The sequence below is a fragment of the Carlito syrichta genome, unplaced genomic scaffold, assembly GCF_000164805.1.
Source record: "Carlito syrichta isolate Samal-C Ts95f unplaced genomic scaffold, Tarsius_syrichta-2.0.1 Scaffold314116, whole genome shotgun sequence".
Lineage (NCBI taxonomy): Eukaryota > Metazoa > Chordata > Mammalia > Primates > Tarsiidae > Carlito > Carlito syrichta.
The window spans coordinates 299161-311209 of NW_007258212.1; the positions used below are offsets into that span (position 1 = coordinate 299161).

Sequence of the window (12049 nt, forward strand, 5' to 3'; positions counted from 1 at the left end):
AACAAACTTCAAGGACAGTATTATGATGTCTATTATGAATACTGCTTGGTAATATTTATATGCAGAAACTTAATGGATTGGGATTTTTTGACAAAGTCAAATGGTTTATTCAACATATCATGTGCCAAGTGTCTTCATATTAGCTTACATCTTAAATAGACCAAAAAAATCTCTGCAAGGATAAAGCCTAGAGTAACCAAAATGTCTGGAGGGAGAAAAATATATTAATGAGACAAAATCGCTGTCTTAAATGTCTCAGTTGATCTAATCAAGAAAGAGTGGATTTTGTGTTCATTTCTATCATGATGAAAAAACTTGTAATGTTTTTCTTGTAATGGAACAAACTTATTTTTTCATAATTTTCATAATTAAAGTATATTTAATGATATTTTTAAATTATTAATATTTACGCATTTTCAATATTTTACTCCACAGAAAGAGGAGGATCACATCATCCCAGGGTCATTCTCTTATCACATTGATCATATTTTATAAATTCCTTAGGCCGAGATCAATGGCTTAGTCTGTAATCCCAGCACTTTGGGAGGCCGAGGTGAGTGGATTGCCTGAGCCCACAGGTTCAAGACACACCTGGACAACTTGGCGAGACCTCGTCTCTATAATAAATCAAAAATTAGCTGGGCATGGTAACACGCACCTGTAATTCCAGCTATTGGAAGGCTGAGGTGGAAGGATCGCTGGAGCCCAGCAGGGCAAGGCTGTGGTGGCCAGGAGCATGCCACTGTACTCCAGTCTGAGCGACAAAGTGAGACTCCAACTCAAAAAAATTCCTCCAAGTTCTCCACAGTGCTTATTTTGCTGATTATACAGCCTATAGACATTTGCTATTTGATAAATACTTCACAATAAATTGTACACCATAAACATACACAATTCCTATTGCAAAACCCTTAGGTATTAAATATTGCCACATCTGCAAAACCATTAGGTATTAAATATCAATACATCTATAAGGATATTATGAGATCAGAAGAAGCTAATGTCCTCACATATTCATTTGCTGTCTCACAAACATAACAAAAAATAAAACTCCATTTTTATTAAATAGTATAATTCTTATTATACTCTCATATTATATTAGTTAACCAGTTGAGAAACAGACATTGAAGAGAAAATTGAAACTGGGGAAGAGGGAGTCATGTAGATACTAAAATGCAAATTTAGAGAAAGACACAGTCAAACACTGTTGGGAGTAATATAAATTGGTACAATCTGACATATCCATAATACAAATGCACAAACCCTTTGACCTGACATTTTCACTCAAAAAATTATCTTACAGATATACTCAAACAAATACAAAGATATATATCCACAAGAAACATTCTTTGTGGTATGGTTTATGCAACAAATAAAACTTAAAGCAATCTAAATCTATCACCGAGATTGTTTAATTAAATTATTATATAATGATATCGTTTTTATGTAGACGTTAAAAAGAATGAGGTAGCTCTGATTGTGTTAATATAAAAATATATCCAAGTCTTATATTCTAAGATTTTTACAGTTCAGAACAGCATTACAGTATGTTCCCACTGGTGTCTTGACAAAGATATGTGAAGGCATATGCAAATAGACAAATATATGCACACACATCTGTATATACCATAGGCATATAGATATATCACATGTACAGATTTTACAGGAGGATACATAAACTGTTCATTGTTCCTTCTGTAGAGTTATTTCTTGAAGAAACTTGGTTTTCTTTTTCACTACATGGCACAGTTTGGATATTTGATCTTGAGTGTGTGCTTTCTATGTAATGATAACATCAGTTCTTCAGAGAATTAGCTAGTAGCAGCTAAGAATCTAAAATTCCAGTTATACAAGGATATAAATGAAAATCTATTAGAATGTCTTTGTCATCTAAGAACCTTTGAAAAACATCCCAGTACTTTGGGAGGCCGAGGTGAGCAGATTGCCTGAGTCCAGGGTTCAAGAACAGCATGGGCAACTTGACAAAACCTCATCTCTACATTAAATTAAAAAAAAAAAAAAATTAGCCAGGCGTGGTAGGTAGCTGGAAGGCTGAGGCGGAAGGATCACCTGAGTTCAGCAGGTGGATGCTGGGGTGGCTGTGAGCATGCCACTGCACACCAGTCTGCGCAATGGATTGAGACTCTAACTCAAAAAAAAAAAAAAAAAAAAAAAGAATTTTAACACAAATCTTTCATTTTATAAGTGTAAGAAAATCAAAACAATAATTGTAAAGTATCTTTGATTCATATTTTTTGGTCCTAGATTCCAATAACTTATAAAATTTGGAAACCTGTGCCATCAACTTCACTTTGTAACACCTGAGATGTCTTCACCTTGTTTGTAGTATCATACAGTGGATTGTTCCTTTCAGTGTAGCTAGCATAGGGCTGCATTTCATCCTAAGAAAGAACTCAAAGTTAAAATCAGTTCAAGAAATCATTATAGAAATTACCTGTGCCCACAGCTTTAGTATCTAACAAGAATGCTTGTATTAGTGTCTCTGGGCTGATACAAACATAGGAACATGGCTTTTTCTAATATTTTGTCAGAAAATATTTACTGATTACTTAAGTCTCTGAGATAACAGTTGTGAGAAAATAGGAATGGAGATGAATGAAGTAATATGAGAAGGATTTCAAAGGAGAAAGTCGAAGACTTATAAAGCTACTGGTTATAAGAGATCAAGGAGCAGGCTATGTTTCAAATCTGGGTAAGAAAGAAACGATGATTGTATTGAAAAAGGGAGGTCACAATTAGACATGATTTCATGTGGGAGGAGAAATCGATTCAGTTTCTCCAAAGATTCCAGTGCAAAGGAGACAAACATCATGTGTATTAGAATGCAGTTCATGATGTGAAAATGTGCATCTGGGTGGCATATAAATAGTACTTGATAGATAATTAACAAAATAATTACAATATTAGCATTGTAAGCCAGAATGTTTTAGTTTTACAAGTGAAACACTAATATTGATACAAATAACAAATTATGTTGCTGAATTTTCAGACTACATGGCTTAAAAGTTTGCAAATATTCTTATTTATCTTATCTTTCATCTTACCTCCTCAGCAGCTGCAGTAGGTTCTGTCTTTTGCAATTTACATTTTCTATGAAAATAAAAAAAGCTGGAGTAAATGAAGAAAACATCATTGTTCAGATTAATAATTTTGAAAAAGCAGTATGCTATTAACAATTGTGGTTCATACTTATAGAAGTCATAATAAATCAGAAAGAAACTATTATAAATGAGTGAAGAACACTGCTTGTGTTTAATACCCCCAAATAGGAAAAGTCTGGATTTTGGAAAAGTGAAATTATACAAAAGGGTGCAATTGAATATATGTGACAACCTCCTCTTTGATCCATACAAAAAAAATTTTAATTATTTTCACCTTAGCATAAAAACTTTAGCATGCAGTGACTCTCCCAAGATCCTGCCCTAAATGGCCTAATTCCCCATGCTTGCATGCCAAAGCACCTTAGCAAAATCCCTCTCAGCATTCAAAGTAGGCCAAGTTTAACATCTTCAAGATACTCTTCATGATTATGGTACATTTGATGTTAACAGCCTCATGTAGTCAATCAGTCAGTTCCATATTTCTAACTCTTTTCGAGTCCAACAAAGCTGAAGAGAAAAAGCATTCATCAGTCAATACCTGCAGTCACTGATTTTCAAAAAACAAATGGATCCCACGATGATCAAAATAATAATAGGAAGGATGATATAAATATATAATTTTGCTGATATTTTGGTACCTGTAACTATAGACATAAAAGTATATGATTCAAATGTAGTGTATTCCAACAATGAAACATTATTTAGCACAAAAAAAGAAATGACCTATCAAAGCTGTGAAAAGACATGGAAGAATCACAAAGGCATACGGCTAAGTGAAAAGCGCCAAACTGAAAAGGCGACAGATTGTATGATTCCAACTATATGACATCCAAACAAGGCAAAACTAGGAAGATAGTAAAAAAAAATCACCAGCTGTGAGAGGTTTAGGGGGAGGGAGGGATAACTAAGCCGAGCACAGAGGACTATTAGGGCAGTATGATGATTCTGTATGACACAATAATGGTTGATTCATATCATTAGGCATTTATCCAAATTCATAGAATGGATAACACTAAAGTGAACCCTAACATAAACTATGGACTTTGGGTGGTAATGTTGTGTCAATGTACATTAATCAATTCTAATAAATATAACACTGTGGTACAGGATATCTACAGTGGTAGTAGGGAGGTTGTGTGTGGATGGAAGCAGGGATTATATGATAACTCTCTGCGCTTTCCACTCATTTTTGCTCTGAACCCTAATGTGTTCTGACAGAATAAAATATATTTAAAATATATATATGGCTATATATATAAGGATGTCTCACAGTACATGAAACTCATTTTTGTAATTTTAAACACTGCTGACCCATTGCTAAAGAGTTGTTGAAATAAAATTACTTCATCAATTCAGACTCCAGAGTTCCCAACAAGACATCACCACATGTCAGGATTTTGTTGCTTTAAGGATTCACAAATAGTGAGTTCTTGTGAGAGAGAGATGAAATTGAGATCTCTGTTACAGTAGGAGTAGAGTGTTTCTCACCTCTAGCACTCGTAAATAAATGGGTAATTGTGCAAAAGTTAGTTGGAAAAGGAACCCTAATCGTGAAGTTACCTTTCTGCCAGGGCATTGAAACTAAAATGCATGTATGGCAGCAACTTTATTTATTAGCTGCTGGCAGCAGTATAAAGCTCTACCAGACAAGCGTGCAAGTCAACAAAGGAATTGCCAGTTCTAGCAGGCAATAATTTAAAACTTTGCTCCTGGCATGAATGCAGCTCAGGGGCAACAGAAGAAGCTGAAGTGGAGGCTAAGAAGGCTGGCATCCAGACCATAGTTGATGTTTTTAAGTATTGAATTTCCAGTATTTTATCTGAAAAATATGAGTGTGATCTGTTTAAAATCACACCATTCTTTAAACTCCCTTTCAAACTAATGAGTGCCCTCTCGTTGGACTTGTACTAGCAGAGGCAGAAGATCCACCAAGCAAGGAACACAGAGGAGACCCCTACACCACATGGGAGTTTGGACCAGAAAGTCCCATCTTTCCTGAGATGCTAGGAACATGCCATTATATTGTAATATTGGAGGGTGGGATTTTATATATAACCAAGGTACAATAACCCTTCTCAGGAAGTACTACTAATCTCTTTCAAAATAAAACAAAGCACATATCACTTAAATCATGGCTGTTGGAAAATGGTGGTTTCAATACATGGAGTTTTTTCTTCTCCTATCTCAAAACTCACTAAAACGTTAGTAGAGAAACATTTTAAAGTGGAGAGCTGTGAAGACAAAGAAAACAGGGATGGAGACAAGAATAGATAAAAGATTCCAACCTGTTTTTAAGTGAAAAATGAAGACAAGATTGAATAATGATTTACAAAATGGAAGAAATAGAAATATTAGTGCCCACAAAAATCCAGAAAGACTCTCAAGCAAGAAGCATCAAACATAAAAACAGGTGTATGAAGCCAGGCTCGGTGGCTTAGCCTGTAATCCCGCGCCTTTGGGAGGCTGAGGTGAGTAGATTGCCTGAGCCCACAGGTTCGAGACCCTCCTGGGCAGCAAGACCTCATCTCTACAATAAATCAAAAAATCAGCCGGGAGTGGTAGCGCATGCCTGTAATTCCAGCTACTCGGAAGGCTGAGGCGGAAGGATCGCCGGAGCCCAGCAGGTCGAGGCTGCGGTAGCCGGGAGCGGCCACTGCACTCCAGTCTGGGCGACAGAGTGAGACTCCGACTCAAAAAAACAAAAAAAAACAGGTGTATGTAGGGTGGTGACAGAGAAGTGTGAAGCTAAAATTTGAGAGCCCCTTGGAAAGACTCTATTGAGAACAGGAAGATCTCTCTGAGTCCTGCCCTACTGTGTACAGCACACCTTACCCAACCAGCAGAAGAAAGAGAGATTGGTCTAGAGAAGGTGAACTAGAGCTCCAGAGTCAAGAATCCAGGCATCATGGAGGGTGGGGATGAAATACTGGACCGAAAAGAGGCATTAAAGAAAAGTCTGAGTTCTCAAGAGAGGGATACTCATGTACACACTCACACATATACACAAGCACTCCCCTTTCCCTTCCAGAAAACTGATAGTCTGGGCTTATCTCTCCAGTACAAGAGACTGGAGAGTTATATTCTGCAGAGCCTGAACAGCCTCAGATAAATGACCTTCAGACACATAACAAATCCCCAATTTCAAAAAATCACTTAGGAGTAAGACGAGCAGTATAAGCGTGTTGTTTAGAAAATGGCAGTAATAGCTGGAAGAAACACTTAAAAATTCAAAAGTACTTTCCTCTTGAGAGTTAAGTGAGAATGGAACAGTAGGGTTAGAATAGCAAAGGTTTGGCAGCTTTTTGTCCATATGTTTTTATAGAACATTGTGTATGTTGATTAAATAATATTAAATATTTTAAACATAACAAGAAACAGCAGTAGGATGAGAGCAGAGAGTAAAGAAACTAAACAGTGATCAACTGAATTAGAGATGTTATTATAAGATATTTAAGAAATTCTACCAGGAAGAGCCTGGAGAAGAATATTCTATCAGACTAAAAATTCATAAAGGCAATTAATGAATGACTTTATCCTCCTAATAAAACCTAAGTGTTAGTTTCAAAGTATACTTTATCTTTCAATTAACTGTAAGTATTCATTTAAAAAATACTCCTTACGCCAATTAACTACTACTATAGAAGTGAACACTAAAAGTAGAATAAACAAATGCCTGCATTATTACTCTAAACATATCTCTTTATTATGGGGAGGGAGAAGATAAAATGAAAATAGGAGAGACTATCCTTTAACACAGTTTCTCTGCACACTTTGGTTCCTCTTAACATAACTTCTCAGAAAGAATGAAAAAAATCAAACACAAAACAAGAATTACTGACCAGGGTTCAGCTCTATGGACAGACTCTTGTTGCCAGTCAAATGGGAGACAGAGCAGGTCACAGTAGACACACTGTGGCCTTCCCAGTGGCATGTACTCTCAACAGTCACCGTGCCATTGCCCCAACCTTCTTGCTGAGTGACACAGTCTCCCTCTGGGGTCCAGGAGATCTGTGCAGCTGGCTTCCCAGCAACTGCCTTGCACACCACACTTCTGTTCTCACTTAGAAACAGGGTCGCTTCGGGGGAAACTGAAAAACAAAAAACTTTAGTCTTCACATAAGGGTTATGGATTTAGGGAGACATTTTTTTTTTTTTGAGTTGGAGTCTCACCCCGTCGCCCAGACTGGAGTGCAATGGCCGCTCCCGGCCACCGCAGCCTCGACCTGCTGGGCTCCGGCGATCCTTCCGCTCAGCCTTCCAAGTAGCTGGAACTACAGGCACGTGCTACCACTCCCGGCTAATTTTTTATTTATTGTAGAGATGAGGTCTCGCCAAGTTGCCCAGGCAGGTCTCGAACCTGCGGGCTCAGGCAATCCACTCACCTCGGCCTCCCAAAGTGCTGGGATTACAGGCTGAGCCACCGAGCCTGGCCTAGAGAGACATTTATTTCAGACAAAAATCATGTTGGCTGGGTGCAGTGGTTCACACATGTAATCCAAGCAACTCCTTGGGAGGCCAAAGAAGGAGAATCTTTTGAGTTCAGGAATTCCAGACCAGCCTAGGCAACATAGTGATACAATGTCTCTACAAAAAAAAACACAGAAAAATTAGCTGGGTGTGTGTGTTGGTGTGTGCCCATAGTCTCAGCTACTCAGAAAGCTGAAGCAGAAGAATCGTCTGAGCCCAGGAGAGCAAGGCTACAGTTAGTCGTTACCATGCCACTACACTCCAGTCTGAGTGACAGTGAGATTTTGACTTCAAAAAGAAAAAGAAAAAAAATCGAGTGAAGTGAAATACCACAATATATGATGCCTCTTACCTAACACTTGGAGGTGATATCCATGTTGGAAATTCCCATGGATTGTTGCCATCTCACACTTGTAATACCCATCATGATTGATGGCCACTGGATCAATCTGAAGGTCGGGATTCTGATCAGGTCTGGAGGCCCAGGTTATTCTCTCATCAGTACAATTGGTGTCCAAGGACTCATTTGTTTCACTTTTGTAGGATTTTTTGCAGGAAGGCTTGTCTCTAAGGTTTATTTCCCACGTTATTATCAATGTTGTCGGTTGGATAGGAGGGCAACTGAGCACAGCCTTTTTATTGATTGATACAGGACATGAAGAGTTAACTGGACTCACAACAGGAAAATGGTAAAAGAAAAACTTGATAAAGAACTTCATGTGTTAAGTTAATCCACAGCATATTGTATGAAGCTATTATACTATAACATAATTTAGCTGGTGGTCTTAATTACAGAAATATTAGATTTTCATTCAAAATTAACATCTACAAAGTATAAATAATGTATTGAACCCACCCCAGTAATTAACAAATTTTCTCCCATATGTTATGCATTATTAGAAAAATAATATATATTATTAACTATTTTGAAATTAATTCAAGAGTTTTAATGCCTAGAAACAAACAATAAAACAAAATTGTAAAGTAAACAACAAAGGCAATGGTCTAATTCTCATCTTCAGGTGGTAGAGATTATTATGGTTATCACACAATTCATGTGCTTCAGGAAAGAAAATGGAATAAGTAGTGATGCGGTTGTCTCCTAAGTTTTTGTGAGCACAAAAAAGGTCTAACATCTGTAAATGTCTGTCTCTAAGGTTGTTATTTCAGACAAATATAAATGTGGAAAGTATATGGTTCTCTCTTTAAAAGTAACTAATGTAGCACTCAGATTGAGCTAATTGGGCTTTTTAAAGTTTATTTTTTATTTACAGAGTAGCAAAGTCAGTGAAATTCACAGATCTAAAAAAAAAAAACTGTAATTTCGCCAGTTAAAACCATCCCATAAAAATGAAAAATGATGATGCCTAGTGATAAAAGAGTCTTAGAAATATCTCCTTCCCCTAACCCCCCCCACCCTCCCCCAGCCCTGGCGGCTCCCCAAGGACCCAGAGGTTTCACTGCACAACAAGATGGCAGCAAGTGGAGCTGGCAGGGCTACCGGGGCCAGGAAGCGGGGAAGCCTGGCGACAGGCCACCTGCTGCCTCTGCTGCCCCCAGGACCCTTGGCCTCCCCCATTGCTGCGGCCTCCCGCAGACCGAAGCCGGCTGTGAGACTGCACCATCAACAAGGGCAACTTCACGGTGGTCAAGCGGGCCACGCACCTCATCACCAAGGCCAAGGCATCTTCAAAATATGGGCTTTGGAGTGAGATAGAGTTTTATAATGTTCCTGGATAAACTAGTCCAGCTGCTTCCCTCGTGGTCAATTGAAGACGAGACCCAGGAACTAGGAGCAATGGGAGTTATTCCTGCAACCAGATTACAGGGAGATGGGCGGCATCATTATCAAAAACCCACTCCAAGGTACTTACTCAGAATTTATATTTTATAGCCCCTCACCTACTCCCAAGGCTAAATTAACAAGGGCGTGACTCAAGATCTCCTAAGAATCCTTTACCCACCTGAGACTTAATTCCTTAAGCGGGGGATGAAAAGTTACAACAATCAAAAGAAGCTACCTTGGTACATTTAGATAAATAACTTTGAATCAATCCAAGGCAACCTACAGATTCAATGCAACACCCAAAATTACCAACATCATTCTTCTCAGACTTGGAAATGACAATACAGAAATTCATATGGAAACAAAAACCTCCACAAATAGCCAAAACAATCCTCAGCAAAAGAAGCAAAGCAGGAGGTATCCCACATCCAGACTTTAAACTTTACTATAAGGCTACAATAATCAAAACAACCTGGAATTGGTACAAGAGTAGGCATATGGACCAATGGAACAGGATAGAGAATCCGGAAGCAAAACCTCAATTTCTCAACCAACTCATCTTCCACAAAACCTCCACCAACAACCACTGGGGAGAGGAGAACCTATTCAGTAAATGGTGCTGGGGAAACTGGCTGACGACATGCAGAAGAATGAAACAGACCCCTACCTATCACCATACACAAAAATCAACTCTAAATGGATCAAAGACCCAAACGTAAAACCTCAAAGTATAAGAACCTTAGAAAATGCAGGAGACACCCTTATGGAAATTGGAACTGGCAACCAATTCCTACTCAAAACCCCAAGTGCCCATGCCATAAGAGATAAGATAGACAAGAGGCAACTCATCAAACTGAAAAGCTTCTGCAAAGCCAAAGAAATCATCAAGAGAGTGGGGAGACAGGCCATAGAATGGGAAAAAATATTTGCCAACTGTATATCTGACAAAGGCCTAACATCCAGGATATACAAGGAACTCAAACATGCCGAAAGGAAAAACACAAACAGCCCCATTAAAGAGTGGGCAAAAGACATGAATAGACACTTTTCAAAAGAAGATATACGGGTAGCCAACAGACACATGAAAAAGTGCTCAGCCTCACTAATCATTTGAGAAATGCAAATCAAAACCACATTGAGGAGCCGGGCTCGGTGGCTCAGCCTGCAATCCCGAGCTTTGGGAGGCTGAGGTGAGTGGATTGCTTGAGCCCGCGGGTTCGAGACCCATCCAGGCAACTTGGTGAGACCTCATCTCTACAATAAATCAAAAATTAACCAGGCGTGGTAGCGCACGCCTGTAGTTCCAGCTACTTGGAAGCCTGAGGCAGAAGGATCGCCAGAGCCCAGCAAGTCGAGGCTGCGGTGGCCGGGAGCAGCCACTGCACTCCAGTCTGGGTGACAGAGTGAGACTCCAACTCAAAAAAAAAAAAAAAAACTCACATTGAGATACCACTTAACCCCAGTAAGAATGGCCATCATTAATAAAACAAACAACAACAGATGCTGGTGAGGATTCAAAGAAAAAGGAATGCTTCTATACTGCTGGTGGGAATGAAAACTGGTGCAACCTCTTTGGAAAACATTGTGGCGATTTCTAAAAGAACTAGACATTGACCTTCCATATTACCCAGCAATCCCCCTACTGGGAACATGCCCAGAGGATCGCAAATCATTCTATAAAAAGATACCTGCACATGCATGTTTATTACAGCACTGTTCACAAGAGCAAAAACATGGAACCAATTGTGCTGCCCATCAAAACTGGACTAGATTTTTAAAATGTGGTACATATACACAATAGAATATTACACAGCCACAAAGAAGAACAAATGTATGGACTTTGCAGCAACTTTGATGGATTTAGAATCTATCATACTCAGCGATCTATCATAGAAACAAAGAACAGAGTACCATATGTTCTCACTCATAAGCGAACCCTGAACATTTGCCACAACACTATAAGAAAGGGATTGGCAGTAGAGGGACACTGCCAGGGTGGATGGATGGGGTTGGAGGGACACAACATACATAAGGGTACTGATCTCAAACCAGGCAAAGTGGGAACCAAAGGGAGCCCCAAACTTCACCTGTACAATGACCACTTGTATTCCTAATTCTGAATTGTACCCCATATCTTTAAAATAAACAAACAAAAAAAGAAATATTTATTTCTAATTTAAAAAGTAATATGGTAAATAATAGAAAAACAATTTGTTTTTGTATGGACATTTACCAAACAAAAAAAAATTTTACTGCAAATTTGTGACACTGTCAAATGCAGCCTTTGGATGAGTTTTATTTTCTTCCTACATAGTCTCACATGTATCCCCAAGCATTTCAGCTGTAAACTTTGCGCATAGATTTTATTTCTGGGTATTCAATCCAATTATCGGGATTAATAATAGAGGTTGATCCTCTTTGTTCATCTTTTTAAGGAAAAATTAAGCCCCACAACCCGCAAGCATGTTCTAGCATAGAATTTTATGTTTCCCATAAACTGACAGATTATGTCCATGACTGACAGAGGTTTACTTAAAGGTAAGCAGAGGATCACAGTGTCTGTCACTACTCACCTATTACAAGATGTCAGTGATGCCATCCCATAGCATAAGCAGAATGAGCTATAGTGAATAAACCTTGTTTATTCTAAATCCTGCATTTAAGATCTCACCTC

General features: G+C 38.6%; 1 protein-coding gene across 1 annotated transcript in view; it reads right to left on the minus strand.

Annotated features, from left to right (window-relative positions):
• Positions 1-2276: 2276 nt before the first annotated feature.
• LOC103273667 (cell surface glycoprotein CD200 receptor 1-like) overlaps positions 2277-12049 on the minus strand; it is a 28625-nt gene continuing 18852 nt past the window's right edge. Inside the window, exons 4-9 of the mRNA XM_008071103.2 lie at positions 9091-9276; positions 7942-8256; positions 6962-7210; positions 3661-3766; positions 3066-3111; positions 2277-2402 (exon numbers count right to left, since the gene is read on the minus strand). Of these exons, the coding sequence (XP_008069294.2) occupies positions 2277-2402; positions 3066-3111; positions 3661-3766; positions 6962-7210; positions 7942-8256; positions 9091-9276 (1028 nt within the window). The remainder of the gene's footprint in view (positions 2403-3065; positions 3112-3660; positions 3767-6961; positions 7211-7941; positions 8257-9090; positions 9277-12049) is intronic.